This window comes from Corvus hawaiiensis, chromosome 20 (assembly GCF_020740725.1).
Source record: "Corvus hawaiiensis isolate bCorHaw1 chromosome 20, bCorHaw1.pri.cur, whole genome shotgun sequence".
Lineage (NCBI taxonomy): Eukaryota > Metazoa > Chordata > Aves > Passeriformes > Corvidae > Corvus > Corvus hawaiiensis.
Genome location: NC_063232.1, coordinates 6280192 through 6298946, shown reverse-complemented (window position 1 = coordinate 6298946; position 18755 = coordinate 6280192). Strand labels below are relative to the sequence as shown.

Below are 18755 nucleotides of genomic sequence, written 5' to 3'. Positions count from 1 at the left end.
CAGGGCTGCCTGAGGAAAAGGTCTCCTGGAGAATTCCTCATTCCCCATCCGGAACTCAGCAGCCCTGTGCAGTCAAACCCTGTAGGATAGTTATTTCTGTAAGAACAAGTATCCTAAACCTTTAACTTTGCAAGGCAGAAAGGTGAAATCTCCAGAATAAGCCTTTCCTGATGCAGATGAAGGCTGAAAAGTATTTCCAGAGTAAAACTGCTCCAGCTACAGCACATGTAAAATGCTTCTTTGGTCTTGTGTTTCAGCCCTTGGAGCCTTCCACCCAGTCCCTCCATGTCCATAGCCAGCAAGGTGAGTTTGACTTCCTGGCACTGCTTGTTTGGGTTACATTTGTGTTTATGGATTTTATTCTGAAGCTGTTTACTTACTTGAGAACGTCTCTTGAGCTGCTGCAGAGTGAAAATTCAGCCTTGTGGTATTTTTAGCTTATTTTTTTAAGGAAAGAAGGAGATGTGATTGGGTTCTCTTGCCCTCTCTCTGTAACCTCTGAATTCATTTGTCTTTTTAATGGAATTTGTCCCAGGGGTCAAAGTTTCCTACATAGAAACTTCCTAAGTATTTTGTGAAAATAAATGGCAGAGTAGAGGCCATCACTGTCCCAGCTGGGGACAAAGTGACTGAATTCACTCCACGCTATACATTGCAGGATCCACACAGGATGTTGTCACAGGAAACAGCATCATAATTTTGCTGCTCACAGACTGCGTCTTCCTCCAGTCCTCCCAGGAGGCTTTTTTATTCTATAAAATAGGTGATTCTTGTCTTTTCTGGAAACACAGATCAAGCAGGAAGGTTTGTCCCCGTTATTCATTCTCTTCTTGTTTTTATTATGGCGTGAATGTTCTATTATTGCCTTTCTGTTTGTTTGTTTGTTTTGGGGGGGGCTTTTTGTTACTTTTAAATATTTTGAAAACTTGAGCAGGTCAGGAACTTCCCTGGAGTGTTCCAGGGGCTGTAATAATGGCCTTCTCAAAACCTGCTCAGGAATCATCTTGTGCTGCCATCCTTGTTATGTCTGAGGGAGCTGGAACCTGAAAGCCCCCCCGTGTTCAGGAGGGACAATCTTGGACCTGCAGTGCCTTATTTGCTAATCTTTGTTATTGTGCCTGAAACAGCTTCCTTCCCTTTTAGAAACAGCATTCAGAGTTGTGGGCCGTGTATGTCCTTTTGATCTTTGCCACTTCTCCAAGTCTCCCAGCAGTCATGGCTTTATTAGCTGTCCCCATGTGGCCCCTGTACATGGGGAGCTGGGGGGATGCAGGCAGGGCTGAAAGGTGCCTGTGACCTTGAGAGGTGGTGCTGGGACTAATTAGTGCCACACACCAGGTGTGATTCTGGGCAGCATCTCCTCCTGGGAGCTGGTGAGTGTTCTGTAGCCAGAAGGTGCTGCTCTGGTGTCTCTGTCTGCCACCACCACAGCGCTCAGTGGCGGAGTTGTGAGTGAGGGGATTAAACAAAGAATCGTGGTTTCCATTCTTTGGAAGGCTGAGTTGGTTTCAGATGTCTGTCAGAGTGGGAAATTTTTGCACAAAACATTTCATGGATGTTGTTCTGTGTCTGGGCATCACCACAGCCATTTGGCAGCAGCCTGGGGACATGGTGGTGTAAGGCATCCACCACCTGGAATATTCTTGCTGCTTTCATACATTTCTCAGTGTAATCCCTTGAATCCAAACGTTATAGAATTTCCTGGAAGCAGCTCGCTTTTCCCCTTGGAATTGCCTTTTCCTTTCCCTCTGCTCAGAGCTGCTGGTGGAAGTAAGGGAACAGGATTCTTGGTCAGATGTGGCTGATAAATGGAGTGTGAGCAGCTCAGGAAATTTAACTTCCCACTGCAAAAGCTTGGGAAGTTCATTTGTTAACCCTACACAGCATTCAGCTCTGTTCTTATCGTGGGAGTTTGGGGGAGAACTGTGCCCATCTAAACTGAGCTGTGATGAGCAATGCTTTAACTGAAAAAAACTGGTGTGTTGGTTTGAAAGTAAACCAGTGGGAGAAATTACACACAAATACCTTGAGACAGACTTCAGGTCGGAGTTACAATTTAATAGAAAGATTACAATAGGTGCAATGATACAGAAAAACAGACTTAAACCCACAAAGTCAGAATACAACGTGGCCCCTGTTAGTCAGGGTGGTGGTTGCAGTGCTGTTGAAGTGATGGTTGCAGTCTTGTCGAAAGTAGTGGTCCTGTGGATGGTCTGGCCCTCCTGTGGAAGTTCGGGTCCTCCTCTGGATGTCCAGTGGTGGTTGTGTTCAAGTCCCTAAATACATACATACAGTCAGATTCAGGCGGGAAGGTTCAGTACCTCCCCCAGGGCGGGGAATTTCACAATGGAATGATGTGATCCTATGAGTCACAGGATATTTTGGGGAGTCCTTTATGGCCTAGGTCGTTACAGCTGCTCATTCGTGCCGTTGAGCCATTATGGCCCATTGGCAGGGATGACCCCCTTGGGCTGGGTGTGGTTATCATGGCTGAGTTAATCAATTTGTGAAGACAAAGAAACACCACCCTGCCATGCAGCGTTTGCCTCCTTTCCTTATCTAACACCCAACTTGCAGCCTGGGGGGTCGGTGGTGCACTGTGCAGCTCCTGCAAACGACCATTAACTGTTCATCAGGAATAATGTAGATGGGAGTAGAATACATGGTTTGGTTACACCGCACGTTGTAACCCAGGAGGAATGGTTTCCAAAGGAGCAAAAAGTGACTCCCTGAACTGGTGTTACTTTGGTACTCTAAGGAGATGCATTTGGAGCCGGTCCATGATGCTCTGGGAAATGAACTGTCAGCTCAGAACAAAGATAAGATGGGGGCTAAGTGTATTTATGTAAAACACTTTTTTATTAGTGAGAAGGAATTAAAGGGCAAAGTTGAGGTGCCTGATCTGAAATGAAAATCCAGATGCTATGCAGCCTTCCTTAATTCCTGCTGCAGTAGTTCCCGGGTGTACCTTTGTTATCTTTCCTAGTTCTCGTGGTCATTTTTGGCCATTATGGATGGTCCTTTCTCAGTTCTGTCTTTGTTATTTGGTCCATCATTTTTCACTGACCAAGGGCAACTTTGTTCAGCTGTAGCTTTTCCAGTAGTTGATGCTCATCCTGTCCACCACCCCCTCTTGAACATGACTGTTTTGTTCCCTCAGCATTTCTCTCATCATGAGTTCTGAATTAAATGTTCCGGTGGATCCGTCCACTCCTGCTTGCTGCTCTGAGCCTGGCACAAAGGGCATGGATTATCGGGACTGGGTCCGGCGCAGCTACCTGGAATTGGTCACATCCAACCACCACTCTGTTCAAGCTCTTTCCTGGAGAAAACTGTACCTGAGCCGAGCCAAGCTGAAAGCCTCCAGCAGAACCTCTGCTCTGCTCTCTGGATTTGCAATGGTATGTGTGTTTTATAGATTTTTGAACTGTGAAGGTTTTTGGGTTCCCTAAAATCAACTATTAATCAGTGTTTTCCTCCTGGGAAGAAGCAGGCAGTTGTTTCCTGAAGAGACAAGATGCATCCGCCTTGGGAGCTTCTGTTTGGCTGCTGCTGCAAAGTTTGAAGCTGGCTGTCTCACTGCAGCAGGGATAAGTGAGCTGTCTAACAGCTCCAACCCACACACTCCCAAGTCAGCCCTTTAAAAATACTAATCCCCTACCTGCAGCTGATCCTAAGTGCTCCAACAGCATTGCTAATCAATCCAGGACCTCCTTTGGCCCCGAGGCTGTCCGGTGCTGGCTGCCTTCATTCGAGGCTGCTCTTGGGCGTGGAGCACTTTCAGGCCCCTGTGGTTGCTGTGGTCCTGAACGTTATTTTAATTTCTCTGTGTGTTTTCTCAGGTCATGGTGTCTAAAATAAGGTGAAGGTTGGCTCACAGTTTGCCAAAGTGAAGTTTGCATAGCGTGATCAGGGAGATCGTGTTGTACCACTGAGGTGTGAGAAGAGGCCCTGAGCCTCAGACCTGGTGTCAGAGGGCTCTGCAGCCTTCAGGGAGCCAAACCTGGTATATTTTTGTCAGTGCTGCCTATTGGCAGTGATCCCTGGTGCTTGCTTTCCGCTGTGCAGCACTTGGGTGTTATTTGGAAGCAATTTGCATAGGTCAGAACCATGTCAGGAGTGAGCAAATAAACAAGACTGACACAGTCAGTGGTCCAGTGCTCAGGCCTGTCTGAGCTGTGTGTTAAAACACCACCATGCTGTGTCAGTGTGAGCCCCTTCATCTCCCCTCTGCTTTTGCTTACTGGGAGTGAGAATGAAACCAGTTTGGGGGAGGTTTCCTGTTCAGGAAATGGGCAGGTCTGGTTGTTCCCGAGGTTTGTCAGCAGAGGGGCAGAGGGCAATGCCTGGGTGGCATGGGACATGATGTGAAGATGTTTCATCCTGCAGCTCAGAAGCTGTGGGGGGAAAAGATAGATCTCAAGAACTTTCCAGATAGCCTTTCTTGCTTTATTTTAGCTTCTTCCGCTGCTTTTTCCTCCCCCAACCCCCCAGATCATGAATCATCCATAACATTACGACAGTCTGGGATGATGAAGTTGGTCACCCAAAGTGAAGCTGGAAAGCTGCAGGTGGGGGTTTCAGTGGGAGCAGGCTGGAGTGGGGACAGGGTACTCAGTTGCTTTGTCATTGCTCTCCACTCTCTGGCTGTGTGCAAAAGATGCTCTTAAAAACTTTTCACAAAGTCTGTGTTGATTTGTAACCAAACTTGTGTGCTGCAGGGGCAGAAGGTCCCTCCCTCCTCTTTTTGAGAAAGCTGGGTGCTCTCCTGTAGACTTCTCTCACTCAGGAGTTTGCTTACTCTAAAAATCCTCTTATGTGCATGCCCTGTGTGCTCCTGATTGCTGGAGTCCTGTTGTGACTGTTGTCTTTAACATGATTATTAAATTAACATTTTGTATTGCTGGGGACTGACCTACCAGCGTGGTCACACAAGGTGTCTGTGCTGGGGTGTGCTGTCACTGGCATCACTGGCACTACTGGGAGTCGGGGGCTTGCAGCCCACCCACACTGCAGGGCCGAACCACATCTCTGAGAACAAAGCACGCTTTCTCAACTCTCACAGCAGAAAGTTGCTGAAAGTCTTTGGCAAACCCACAAAATTAACCATTGGTTTTACATTCTCTTTGAACTGTTTAAAGTGCAGTTGAATATACACAGGTGTAAGTGATGTTAATTATGCTCCCTGGCCTAACACAAGAAATAGACCTGAAATCAGTAACTTAGAAAAAAAATCTCTTGCAAAAAGGAATTCTCTTTATTAGCAAGCTTTTCCCCCAGCTGATTGGAAAGCTGAGGTATTTGTTCCTACTGGCTCATTTCTCCACTGGTAGTTTGGCATGCAGGTATTTAGGTATTTAGTACACGGATGTTTGCTCTCTAATAAGAGCACCTCTTTGGCTATCGATGAAAGAAGAGAAGTTATTTAGAGATAAGTATGTGTAGACGTGGCACTTAGGGACACGGTTTAGTGGTGGATTTGGCAGTGCTGGTGTAGTGGTTGGATTCTGTGATCTTAAAGGTGTTTTCCCGTCTGAACCATTCTGTGATTCTATTAAATAGTTTCCCCAAAGCCTCGAGTGCATTTAACTACATAAACAAATGTCATGCAGGGCTTGGCTATTGCTTTATTTAATTCCCTGTCAGTGTGTTTGATGCAAGCTTGTTCTGTATTGGCTGAAATTATTGTGAGCTGATGGACATTCAATCAACAGGCGGTGGCTCTGATCCAGCTCCTTCTGGACAGGCTGCAGAATGATGCAAACCTTCCTCATTATCATCTCTGGTATTTCTGGCAGAGCACTGGGCAGGTCAGGAGGATGTGGGTCATTCCAATGCCAGGTTTGCTTGGAGGTGGGTTGTAGGGAAGCTGTATCTGCCTCGAGGAGGCTACAAATAAAGGAAATTTAGAGGGAGCTTAGGAAACCTCCTTAATAATTTTCCTGATGGAAATAAGAGCTATTACTGCTAATCCATCTTCTCAATACTTGTCCAATTGCTACAGGATATGTATTTGATTAAAAAAACCAAAACAAAACAAAAATGCCAACAGATCTACTGGAGCGATTGTTTTTACAGTCTGCCAAACCATCTGTGTGAATGTGTCATGGTTTATGTTAAGCCATTTGTCACCCTTTTGCCTGATATTATCTGTCCTGGTCTAAATTTCTCAAGATAGATTACATCTTTGTTGTGGACAGTCTGAGTTATACTGGTCTAAAACCCACCATTATTGCATGTATTTAATTGCAGTTTAATTCTAAAATGTTGTAAGCACTTGATCCTGTAATTCTGGAGTTCAGCTGGGTGATTCTCAAGCTTAAAATTAAGCCTGTGCTGAAATATTCCATGGCTTGTCAGAGAGCTCAGCCTTGCAAAGTTGCTTCTGGGAAGAGGTTAAAATAAAGGGGGCTATTACATGGAAGAGTATAATTGTATCAAACATGACATATTAATAGTTTTACAGGCTAGGCAGCATATTTAATGATTTTTAAATGGGTTATGTCAGCTTGTCCTCTTTCTCTTATCCCGGTCAGGGAATGACATGACAGCCTGTGCTGGGTAGAGCAATAAGAGTTCACTCACTTTTTCAGTACTTGAGTGGGTTAAATGAACTGTTTTTCTGCCTTGCTGCCCTATCTGGATTGTTGATGTTTTTCCCTGAAATACCTCTTACTGAGCCATCAGTCAGTGTTAAAAATTCATCACATTGCACAGCTGAAGCTTGCCCTGGGGAATAGGTTAGTCTGGGAGGAAACATCCAATTAGCTGAGAAGTGCTGCTCATGTGAAGGATAACAAGCAGAAATTGATATGTTGACATCAGCCAGGCTTTCAGCTTTAATATAAAGCTATAAATTGGACATGCAGGTACAATTCCCATTCAGCCGTGTCTCTGGCTATTACAGCACCCCATAATGAACAATGTACCTGCAGGTTTTCCTGGCTGATGGGGCGTGACTGGCAACCACAGTGCTGTACAAATTCATTGTACAGTGAAGCAGAGAATAAGTCTGATCTCCTCCCTCTCAAATCAGTATAGGGGGAACTGCAAAGGGAACATACACAAGGCAACATGAAATGTGTTCTAATTAATTGACCTTGCAATTGATAGTGAAGCCAATCCTGTGTTAGGATTTTCTCTGATGTACAACAAGAACTACTGTAAACTGCAACCAGGAGCCTATGAAAACAAACAAACAAAGGGAAAACCCCAACGTGTTCATGATCAGAACAGAAGGCTGGGAATGCCCAAGAACTGTCACAGTATTTTTCGTGTCTCCAATATCTTAAATAGTTGATGTAGCTACAAAATCCAGACTTGCAGAGATTGACCATTTTCCACACGTGTTGTATCTTGTTTGCTGGTAAATGTGTTCAGACTTGACTGTGATCTGATGGGCTTCAGAGCAAATGCAGGTAAGGCAGCAGTCATGCCAACTGGTTTCCATTCTCTTTAATCCTTTTCAGGGCTTCCAACAGGGACTACATGAGCATACCCCTAATCTTCCAGTGCCTAAATAATATGATTTTAAGTAATGCCAGAGCAAGTGGTGCAGGTGATTATACAGAGCCTGAAATGGCTGCTCAGGGGAGTCTCATGTGAAGTCTGGATAACGTAATCATGAGTCAGTTCTGCAAATCCTTCTGTGTCCCAGAATTGAGTGTAGATTTGAAGCTTTGCCTTCTCATGATGTTCTTGAGAGGGCCTTCTTTCCAGCAAGCTGTGCTGGGCTGGAGCAGCAGGTCAGCTGGGATCACCAGAGCTTTTCCTTGCTGCCAAGAGAGTTAACTTTCCTGCAAATCATGAAGTGCAGCTGCAGATCCAAGCCAGCTGCTAGAGAGGAATGTTTGATAGTCTTGTCCACTGCTTTTGTAGCTTCTCTTAGCAGAAGGTTTGTGCAGTCCTTTCAGGGATGCCGCCACACAGAAGTACTGGTTTGCTTCATAGGTAGCTTAAGTAATCGTACAAATTCTTATGCTAAACCAGTTAAGGGGACTCCAGTTCTGATCTCAAAAGAGCCTCCTGCTCTCTTGCACATATTCTGCTTCTCAAGCTTTATTTGATTAAAATAAAACAAGCTTAAGAGACCTGCTGTATGATAGCTCTTCTTTTGGGAAGCAGACTCCTGAGTTGCTGAGCACACTCATAAGTTGGTAGCGGTCAACTTCTGCTGAGTGTATCACTAAGTTATTACCTCTCAAGGGAGAAATTTGAGGATATAAATAACTTAAAAGTTATTTATCTGGGCATATTTGTAATAAAAGCAAACGTAAACTGTTCTGAGAATAGAAGGCAGTTATTTTAACTATGGGCTAACTTAAGTTATAAAGTAGCTTGTGTGTTTCCCATGCTGGGTAGTGAAACCTGGCTGGCCACTGGCCAGAGGAGCTGCTTGGTTTTGCTTTTCTTTACACGCCTGAAGTTGAAACTTCCTGCGCTGCAGCCGCAAGGAAGGAGTGGCAGGAGAGGGTGTGATGGTGGGTTATAGCAGGCTGTCAGCTGCCTCCCAGCCCCATGTGGCATCTAATGAGCTCCTTCTGTTGTGTGCTGGGTTTGGGGCAGTCCTGTGGCTCATGGTGGCAAGGAGAGACATGTTCTTTGAGAAAACCACAGCCTCAGAAGGGCCACAGCACAGGCAGGCAGCACAGGCATCCTCGTGGGTGACAGCAGTGATCCATCTGGGCTGCCATTCCAGAAAGCTCTGGAGTGTGTACTTGACCTTAGGTGTTCTTCCTGAATCAAGATGCTTTCCTGGCTGAAAGCCTTGAAAAGAGGAAAGCCAGCAGGTGTTGACAAGCTCTCTGTTCCTTCCCCAGGTCGCCATGGTGGAGGTGCAGCTGGAGGTGCAGTACAAGTACCCCCAGATGCTGCTGATCGCCTTCAGCGCCTGCACGACGGTGCTCGTGGCTGTTCACCTCTTTGCCCTCCTCATCAGCACCTGCATCCTGCCCAATGTGGAGGCTGTGAGCAACATCCACAACCTGAACTCCATCAGCGAGTCCCCGCATGAGCGCATGCACCCCTACATCGAGCTGGCCTGGGGCTTCTCCACCGTCCTGGGAATCCTCCTTTTCCTTGCGGAGGTCGTGCTCCTGTGCTGGATAAAATTCCTGCCGGTGGGCTCCATCCTGAAAAACGAGACCACCAACGTGGAGAAGCCCAGCAGCCACGCAGGGTGGCAGTCAGCACTGGTGTCCACCATCATCATGGTCCCCGTGGGTCTGATTTTTGTCGTCTTCACCATTCACTTCTACCGCTCCTTGGTGCGGCACAAAACGGAGCGGCACAACCGGGAGATCGAGGAGCTCCACAAACTGAAAGTGCAGCTAGATGGGCATGACAGAGGCATGCAGGTGGTGTGACAAAGCCTGCACGCTGCTCAGCCAGGGCTGAGAGCAAAACACCTGGTCTGCTGCTTGGTGAGACACACCAGGGAGGGATTGTCTTGAGGCTTAAATCTGTAAATGCTACTTGCCTGCCATTTCTAGCTGTGGGTTCTTGTGCTGTTCCACGTGCTGGGGGCTCTGCCCTGATTCTGGTCCCACACACTTGGTACTTTAGTTGACACTGCCGTGGTGTTCAAGGTCAAAACTTTTATCTACCTTAACATTGGTAGCCAAAAATCTGTATCTTTTACAAATGCAATATTCTGTTGCCAAAAGTGAAACTGCATTGGCTGTCCCAAAAGCCATTGTGTGTCTGCGTGTGTGTGTAGGACCTGTCTTACATGTCAGAACTCCCTGGCTGTCAGTGCAGCCACAATTAACTGGCAGCTCATTCCTAGAGCAGAGCTGGTTAATGTGGGTACCTGCAGCTGACTCAAGGACATCCAGGAAAGCACAACAGAAACTGAGAATGTTGATCACTGTTGTTCCAAAGCAAGTATTCCATAAATACATAACCAGAAACAAAACAGCCTTAGCTTTTATGTTCTTTTCTTGCTATTCTTTACTATATTTTTACAGCTTGGGAAGTAGAATTTTGAATTGCAGGAGGCTGGGAAGTTCTCTCGTACTTTCTTCAGCAGCATCTGTCACTTTAGATTGAGTAAGTGCCAAGATCATGTGTTTTTTCCCAATAAGAGGCAAGAGTGCCCAGGGAAGGCTTACAGGTGTTTTAGTTTTAACAAGGACATTCTTAAAACAGAACAGTGACAGGGAGTTTAATGAGACAAGACTCTGAAGGACTAACAAAGCAAGTTTCAAGGAGGTAAAGGAGTGACAGCAAGTATTGTAGAAATCTGCCACCGTGTCTTCTTCATTTGTGCATTGCTGCAATGCCTTTTGCCTGGTTTGCTGGAGACAACAAGCCCAGTCCTGTGTTATTTCATCATTTGGGGTTTGGTTTTTTTTCTTCTTTTAATTGGCTGTAGCGTTTTTCTGTCAGAAATGAATGCTTCCCTCTCCCTCCACCAAAGCAGATAACTCCTCTGGTGGAACCTGGAGCTGTCCTGGCGAGCCTGATGGAGCTGGATCTGGCAGGAATGCTGTGTGCCATTAAAGAGCTATCCCTTTCCTTTGAGCTCATTTCTTTTTTCAGCAGCTGAGACAATGACACTTGCATGTCTGTGTTGCTTAGCAAGGGAAGCTTGTAAATTCCATAGCATCCTTGTGGGTGAAAACTTCTGTAAAAAAACCCCAATTTTATGATTTTTGGTAATTTTGTGGAAAGAAAAGAGTGTTTTGCAATCATCAGCTCTTTTAAGGGAAAGTCAGGCTTTCTGCCACACAGGGCTGCAAGAAGCATAAGCACATTTTCTTGGCCCTGATCCTGTGCTGGTTTCCTCCTCTGCACTCCAGAACTGCAGTTTCAGAGTCTCTGAGGCCTTATAGGTTTCTGAAATCATTAAGGATGTTTATAATGTTCTATTTAACCCTGGTCTCTTATTCCACTGGGATTTGAGGACTCTAATGGCAGTTTATTACATGTCAGCTTCCCAGAAGGGAGAGCACACGCAAACCCCAGGGCAGCAGGGTGAGACTGTCCCAATATTCCTCTCTGGCGAGGGCCTTGGGAAACCAACTCTCATCTCTTTTGTTTACATGCGAATGCGAGCGTTGCTGAACAAGTTGCTTAGCACTGTGTCTGTGGCTTTCATCTGTTGTTCTTGCTGCAGTTGGCATGTACCATATTGGCTGATGTGCAGCAAAGAAAATAGTCTTTGTGTGCTAAATGACTAATCTGTACTCATGTGCATATGCAAAAAACAAGGAGTGTCCTCCAGGAAACGGGGTGGTCGTGAAATTCATACGAACTCCCCAGGACTCTGCCCTCTCTCCCTCCTCTTTTTACCATAATAAAAATTAAAAGGTTTATACAACAGAATCAGAGTTGAGTTTTCTGCCAAGTGCTACACGTGTCAGCTCCTCCACCAACAGAATTTCTGTTGTGAGGCCAGAGCCAGAGCAGATGGGCTGAATCTCTCATCTGCACTTTGCACTCTCCTTTAACATCAGTAATAGTAGGACTTTGTGTGCTGAGGGGCTGAGGAGGCTGTTGAGGAAAGTATTGCACCATTTTTGCAATATCTCTTTAAAAGGTTTCCTCCTGTGTATACAGTGCTGCAAAAGCAATGCAGTTTGTTTGGGAACAGCCAAATCGTTCATTTAATTTTTTCAAATGTAATGAACTTCAGCAAATGAAGAAATGCAGTGGAAGCTGTGCTTTGACTTTGTAGCATAACTCGTTGAGGCTTTGGTGGGATTGGATTCAAGATCAGTCTCAAGGCAGCACATCTGTGACTGGAGTGGGATCACCTTACTCCAGGGGGGAGTCTGAGGTACAGTTTAGGATGGTGTCCCAAGGGCAAATGCTCTTAAACCAGACTAATAACTTGCTTTCCTGTCTTCGCTTGCAGCTCTGTTTCATGTATCTCTCTGGGCACTGAATTCTCCCTTCCATGAGAAGCCCAGGGGGGTATTTTTGCTCTTTGATTCTCGAGGTTACCCATCACCTTTGTGCTGTAACTCCTTTCCCAACAACAGCACTTGCTTTTCTTGCTCCTGCCTCTCTTCATACAACTTGTTTATATTTTCACCACTGTTGGGTCCAGACCTGTGGTGCAGAAGGGTTACCTGTGGTACCAGCCACGGGAGTTCATCCATAAAGGAAGGAGTAGGGGTGTTGTAGTTGTCTGGCTGGGTGTTTCTGTGCTGCAGCACCAGAAAATCCTCCTTGCTCCTGCTGCTGTCCCCGTGGCTGTCAGCAGGATTCCCATCAGTCAAGCCAGCCTTTCCACGCTGTCACTGCTGTCCCAGCAGCTCTCTGTGTCACGTCTGGGTTTGTCTGCCTGTGCCTGGCCACGTCTGTCCTGTGCTGTCACCTCTCTGTCGTTCCTGGGCTGTCTGTCATTCTTGGAGTGTCCCAGGTTTTGTGTGGCTGCAATCCTGCAATGCCTGCAAGGAGATGCTTCTCCCAAGGGTTCCACCCTTAGCTGGGGATGTGTGTTGGCTTTCTGTGCCAGCTTTGGGCTCTGGGCTGCTGCAGTCTGGGGTTGCTGCTGCCCTAATTCTCACCCCTTTTGGGCTGTGGCTCTCTGGGCCAGTTATTGCCTTGTTTGAACTATTTCTCCAATTTTTGCACTGGAGCTTAGCAGCAGGACAGCCATGATCTTGCTTCAGAGTCCTGAGTCTTCCTTCAGATTTTTTTTTTTGGACAGTTTGCCCAGCAGAAAAATGCCTGGAACCCTGCCTGCTCCCCCTAAAGGAGGAAAAGAGCGCTCATGGGCAGGGGAACAACACTTCTTTGTATCATTCCTGAGCCTTGGTTTAGGGCAATGCCTCTCTCCCTTTCCCTCTTAGCAGGAGTAAAGAAGGGGCACGACTGCGAGCTGGAGGAGCAGGATCGGGTTCTCCCTTTGCCGTGTTTAGTGGCAGCTCTCACTCTGTGATCTCCCTATTTTTAACATCGCCCCGGGGCAGGCCTGGCTCCCTGTTTCAGTGGAGAGGAGGCTCTCGGGGAGACTTTACAACGGTGAGAGATGGAATAATGTTGGATTTGGCCATGTGACGGATGAAAGCGATACCGTGCGAGAGCCCCGGGTGCAGGGAGGGCTGCTGTAAGCGCTCAGATATCTGGAAGTGTTTATGGAGAGCACTGGGGTGGGTGCAGCTGCAGAGTGAACATCCTTCCACATCCTTCCACATCCTTCCGGTCCCTGGCTCTGGGATGTGGGGATGGGCAATCCCAGTTTGCCTCGAGGTTACCTGTGCTGGGCTCGGGGGTGGAGGTGCTCCTCCTGCCTTTCCAGGGGATTTCACAATGTGCTTTCTCCTCTTTTCCTGCCTTCAAACAAACAAACCAAAGGCCTTGGATTTTCCCTGCTGCTGTAGATTTCTTATCTTTTAAATCTCATTGCATCAACTTCTAAGACAGCTTCCTCAACACTCCCTCAAGCTGCAATCTCAAATTCGGGGTGGGTATTTTCTGATTAACTCACAGGCTCTCTCTTCTACAGCCATCTCAAAGCAGTTGCAGTAATTAAAATTGACTGGCTGGATTTGGAGAGTATGCCCCTGAATCCTTGTGTGTCCAACTGGGAGCTTGCTTTCTGCCCAGAGGTGTGACAGCCATGACTGCTAAGAGGGGGAAAAAAAAAAAAATCTGTGTTTTAGCTTTGCCTATTCTTGTTTTACCTCTGCATGAACAATATTTAATGTAGAACAACAAATGTATCTCAGTTATTGTCCAGCTGTGTGAGAGAAACTGGATAAACTTGCTCAGTTTTATGCTTCTTGGTGATTTCAGACTGATTTTTTGAAAGGCAGCTCAAGTCCTCCAGCATCCTCTATGGGTTAACTTGGATTCTGCCTTTTTGAGAAAAGAAGCTTGGTCAGATATTATCGTTCTCCTTTTGCAATGCACAAGGAGATAACAATTAGATGCACTTCCTTTTAGTGAGGGTCTGGGTCTTGGCACATGTTTTACAAGGAGGTTAAGGTCACAAACAGCTGTGACCGGAACTCCTATAACAGGAAGACCATTAAAGATTGTCTTCTGTTAATAATACCAGCTTAGTGGACAAAATTACTTTTAAGCGCTCATTAATTAAGATTAAAACATCTTTATACTTTTCTCAGATTTCTATGGTACTTGACAGTTAAATTGTTAATAGTTTGTAACACTGCAAAACAGGATCTTCTGGCACTTTTTTCTGGCTTTTTGGGAGAGAATGTACATGAAGTTTTAAGGAGTAATACTGAACAGATGGGTGTGCAATTGCATTTTGATCCAAGGATGATGCCCAAGAGGCTGTTTGACAGGTGAAAAATGTCAAAAGACTGGCACAGCAATGCCTGTGTAGTGACTAGAATAAGTTTTTGACTTCAAAAACACCAAGAAAAAGCCCTCACTTTTTGGCTCAGTATTTGATTATTTGCATTGTTTTCACATTTAAGATATCAGCTAGGAAGAGCTGGAATCTTCTGGCAAGAACAGCAGCTTCCTGCATAGTTCAATCGAGGCAGAAAAATTCAGCCAGCAAATGCAGAGCACAAAATGAACTAGCACTGTGTAAGTTATTGTGGCAATCTGATTCATCAGAATCCATCATCTGCTTTCACTGTGGAGAGAATGGAGCAGCAGGGACACACACAGAAAGTGTTTTAGCAGCCTGAGAGCACAATATAAATGTAAAAGGGAGCATTGGAAATTGGGCCAAACATTAATGGCAATACTTGACTGCTGCAGTATGGTGAGCAGGCCTGTGGAGAGGCTTGGAACTGAAGGGTGAGGAGGATACAGGTGCAGTGTTTGCTCTCTCTGTGACAGCCTGTGCTGGGTTTCCTCCCTGGGTGTCTGTGCCAGGCTGGCAGCCTCCTCCTCCTGCTTGGACAAAGTCCCTCTGCTCCAACAGTAGCTCCAGGTGCTGTCCTGGGGACATCCTGACAGTGCTGAGCCCTGTGGGCACCAGGCTGCAGAAAAAGGTAAGGAACTGCTGCTCTCAGAGCACTCCCTGCTTCTGGGAGTGGGGTGGACAATCACAGAATGGGTTGGGTTGGAAGGGACCTTAATGATCATCCAGTTCCTCCACCCCCTGCCGTGGGCAGGGACACCTTCCACTATCCCAGGTTGCTCCAACCTGGCCTTGGACACTTCCAGGGATGGGGCAGCCACAGCTGCTCTGGGCAATCTGTGCGAGGGCATCATCACCCTCACAGGGAAGAATTTTCTTCCAAATATCTAATTTACATCTACCTTCTTCCAGTTGCAGCCTATGAGGAATTTCCTGGGACAGAGCTCGCTGTGAGCAGGTGTGGCCTGCCTGTTGTGTGTCTGTGTTTGCAGTGAAGAGGTTCCATCAGAGGGGATGTGCTGTGACTGCTGGAACTGCTGCTGGAGCTCCTTGATGACACTCACCAGCCCACCTGGATGGAGGTTTGGAGTCTGGGACTTCCCATGGGAGCCCTGTTAGTAGGTCTCTGCTGGAATTAGCACTAAACTGAACCTGGCTCATTGCAGCCCACAAAGGGCAGAAACTGATAAAAAATATCCTGCTTGACCCATCTAATTCCTGTCCTGGGTGAAGAGCTTCCTCCCTGGCAGTGCCCAAAGCAGAGGGCAGTGCCTGTGGCAGGAGTGCTTTACTGTGCAGCAAATCCTGTGCACTGTGCCAAGGAAGTACTTCTGGGGCAGAGCACAGCAGTGCAGGGATGCTGAGATCTGTCCCCTTTCCTTCCCAACTAAAGCCAGGCAGCACTGCCTGGTGGTGGCAAGGTGGTGTTTTACTGCTGCAGGTGTGACTGTGCTGAAGGGCTTTCATGGCACCGTCGTGTTTATTAAAGGATCACGCTTCCTCCACAGCACAACTTCATTTTCAAGAGCACAGAAGTTTGTTCAGAGCAGACAGATGGCCTCAGATCAGCTTCTGCTGCAAATGACTGCTTGAATCTTAGGTACGAGGCATGATTCAAACCTGACTGCTGGAGGTGCCAGGAAAATAAATGATAGCTGCCAGGGTTGCAGTCTGTTGCCCAGCTAATTCCCAAAATCAGACTCTTGCTACTGAGAGCTGACAGCAGGGTTCAGAGATGACAAATGATCAGAAAATAACACAGTCTGTGCAGGCTTTTGGTCTGATCTCTGTCCAAGCCCGAAGAGTCAGCACTGGCCCTCTGCAAATGCTGCTCTTTGGTCCCAGAAGATACAGGTCACACATGAAATTTATGATTAATCCTCATTGCTGGAGCACGAATCTTCAGCAAAGATAATTACTTTAATTAGTTCTCAGTGTGTTGTACTGTCTTTAGTGAGATACTTGCTTGAGACCTGGTCTCTAAAGGACCTATCTGAGGTGGGTGAGGAGATAGTTGTACCCCCAGGGCTTGGTGCAACATTCAAACCAGTCTGACAGAATCAAGTATGGGTCTGGAAAGCTTAAAATCTGTGGCAGGGCTTGGGCTGGATTTGTGTCAAGGGCTGCTTGATAACTCTGTTTAATGTTTCTAAGTTTCTCGGTTTAATTTAAGTGTTTAGGAAATGGCTGTTTGCTTTTTTGTTACAACATAACTAATGGATTCAACCTCTCATTTCTGACTTTGGCCTAAAAGCTCCCATTGCCAGGAAGCTTCAAAACCCATCCCTTTCACTTCTGTTTGTTAAATTTCCATTTTATTGAGCTTATCTCTGCACACACCTGGTTCCTTACGCCCACCTCAGAAATAAACCAAGTCATACAAATTCCATACCTCAGTTTACACATCTCCCAACAAAACGCAACCTCGTGGTCACACGGGTCTCCCTTGAAAGGAAAGAGCAACTTGCAGCAGTTCTTTGCCCAGTTCCTCGTGCCTCCCCCCGGCGCTGAACTCCGCGGAGAGCTCCCTGAAGGTGATGCAGACGCGGCGGTGCTCGATGTGCCTGCGGTGGATCCCGTGTTTCCACTTGTACCGCGCGTCCCCGTGCAGCACCACCAGCGACCTCTGGGGCAAGGGGATGGCCACACTCACCTCCTTACCCGGAACCAGCCTTGGGGACAAAAAGCACTTGGTTCCCCCTTCTCCTGAATTTCTGCACGATGATGTCTGCGTGAAAGATCCAGGGGGACTTAATTCCTCTTTACTGGAAATGGGAAATAATTGGATGGTGTCCTCTGAATCGCAGGACATGGAGAGCACAGTTTTTGACAGCAAGTTCAAGCTGACCAGGCGCTCCCCCCAGAGCCACCAGTCATCAAAGTGGGGGTCGATGGCAGAGCCTCTCTCCGGTCTGTAGTCCAGGTTACACTGTTCCACAGGTAAGAAACCACTGAGCACAGCACAGGCCTTCATCTGGGCCACAATCTTTCTGCTGAAACCTGGCAAACCAGTAAAGCTGCCAGCTTTCAGCCTTTGTTTCTTGAAGTTCACTTTGGGTCCATAGTCCTGTTGGAAAAGAAGAGGGAGGAAAAAGCTGGTGTAAAGGGAAAATCTAGGACAAGTCTTTTTTGAGAGGCTGCTCCTGCAGAGTTCTGTTCTCATCTCTTCCAGTGACCTGGTTGCCAGGTTGCAAAAGGACTCAGTGAATCTACATTAATCTCTCTGGATTTATAAAGTAAAACCAAATCTAAACACCCATTTCTTTCCCTTGGAGATTGTGTGAACTTTAATGCTTGAACACACACCATCAGATACTGTTTGTTGCAGCTATGATGTGTTTTTGCAATAGGTTGATTTTAACTGCAGGTAATTCTTGCCATTGATTTCAGGGAAAGCTTTCAAAGGAAAACACTTAATGAAACATCTCAATATTTTGGGTTTTAGCTGAAAACAGCTTTCCTTTTCCAGAGAGATCTAAGATCAGATGTGCTTCTAAAGTCCAACCTGTTTCTTTCGGCCAGACTGTGATGGTTTCCAGTCATCTCGATCCATCAGTTCCACTATCTCACACTCTTCATCTTCACTAATGAACTCCTCCACCAGGAACACCCCTGGAAAGGGAAATGCCCAGCCAGCAAATTCCGAGTGCTCATTTCCTTTAGCTAGGCCTGTTGCTGGACAGTAAGTGAAATTATCTTCTCCCTGTGGAAATATCAACAGAAAAGAAGAAAAGCAATAAGATATTTCCATTATTTGCCCCTGCAACCTTGGTATTGCAGCATGAAAACTACAGGATTCTTGGAGACAAGAGAAATTTCACAGCTGCTTTTGGGGAACAACTATTCCCTGCTCTTTTTTTTACAGCTGCAGCATCACTGTGCTGCTTGCTTGAAGCCACTTTTCTTTCCTAGTGATGTCTTTATCCTGGAGAGGCAGGCAAGAACCGATGATCCTCAGCGCCACAGGTATAAGGAGAATAATGGTGGGTATTGCTGCAGAGATACGGTTTGTCATAGCAATAAATGTTGAATAAGGAAAGTTGATAAAAATCGCGCAGGCCACAAGGCTAAACTGTAACAAAGGAATGTGAATGTAACACGTGAGGCTCCAGGTGAGCTCCGACTCGGCTTCCGAGCGCTACTGAGGTGAAGAATTCACAATTGTTCACCGCCGGGGGGGCTCTGCCTTTCCCCCGTCGTGTAGCCCTGCGGCCCCCGGGGCCCCGGCCCCGCTCCGGGCACGGGGGTCCCGCAGCCGCCCCGCCCCGAGGGGCCACGGCCGGCGCCCCCCGCCGCCCCCCGGCTCCTCCCGCCGCCCCGCCCCGCCGCCCGCCCCCTCCCCGGTACCTGCGGGGGCGGAGCGGCCGGCGCGGGCCCCTCGCAGAGCAGGCAGGAGCGGATCCCCTTGCAGCCGCAGCCCGGCCCTCCGCCGCCGCCTGCCGCCTGCATCCCGCTGGCT

General features: G+C 47.0%; 2 protein-coding genes across 7 annotated transcripts; one reads left to right on the top strand and one right to left on the bottom strand.

Moving 5' to 3' along the window:
* Nucleotides 1-2037: 2037 nt before the first annotated feature.
* On the bottom strand, nt 2038-18745 carry ALKBH4 (alkB homolog 4, lysine demethylase). 6 transcript variants are annotated; one of them, XM_048324934.1, is made up of 5 exons: nt 18644-18745; nt 17802-17999; nt 16950-17363; nt 16689-16860; nt 2038-2276 (listed from the first exon to the last, which is right to left on the bottom strand). In XM_048324934.1, exons 1-4 carry the CDS (start codon nt 18743-18745, stop codon nt 16690-16692), a joined length of 885 nt encoding a protein of 294 aa, XP_048180891.1. In that variant the 3' UTR covers nt 2038-2276; nt 16689. The 6 variants fall into 6 exon arrangements, with proteins under 6 accessions (XP_048180891.1, XP_048180889.1, XP_048180893.1 ...); XM_048324936.1 differs by lacking the exon at nt 2038-2276 and adding an exon at nt 3395-4397; XM_048324935.1 differs by lacking the exon at nt 2038-2276 and adding an exon at nt 4411-5889.
* ORAI2 (ORAI calcium release-activated calcium modulator 2) lies at nt 3174-13736 on the top strand. The gene is made up of 2 exons (XM_048324937.1): nt 3174-3401; nt 8820-13736. The coding sequence occupies exons 1-2, from the start codon at nt 3174-3176 to the stop codon at nt 9363-9365; spliced, it is 774 nt and encodes a 257-aa protein (XP_048180894.1). The 3' UTR covers nt 9366-13736.
* Nucleotides 18746-18755: the final 10 nt, after the last annotated feature.

Excerpts from the sequence above, each read along its gene's own strand:
- ORAI2 (XM_048324937.1), top strand. The coding sequence starts at position 3,174 with ATGAGTTCTGAATTAAATGTTCCGGTGGATCCGTCCACTCCTGCTTGC. Across the intron at positions 3,402-8,819 it reads TGCTCTCTGGATTTGCAATG|GTCGCCATGGTGGAGGTGCA; the intron begins GTATGTGTGTTT and ends TTCCTTCCCCAG.
- ALKBH4 (XM_048324932.1), bottom strand. The coding sequence starts at position 18,745 with ATGCAGGCGGCAGGCGGCGGCGGAGGGCCGGGCTGCGGCTGCAAGGGG. Across the intron at positions 18,000-18,643 it reads CGGCCGCTCCGCCCCCGCAG|GGAGAAGATAATTTCACTTA; the intron begins GTACCGGGGAGG and ends ATATTTCCACAG. Across the intron at positions 17,364-17,801 it reads AGTCTGGCCGAAAGAAACAG|GACTATGGACCCAAAGTGAA; the intron begins GTTGGACTTTAG and ends CTTTTCCAACAG.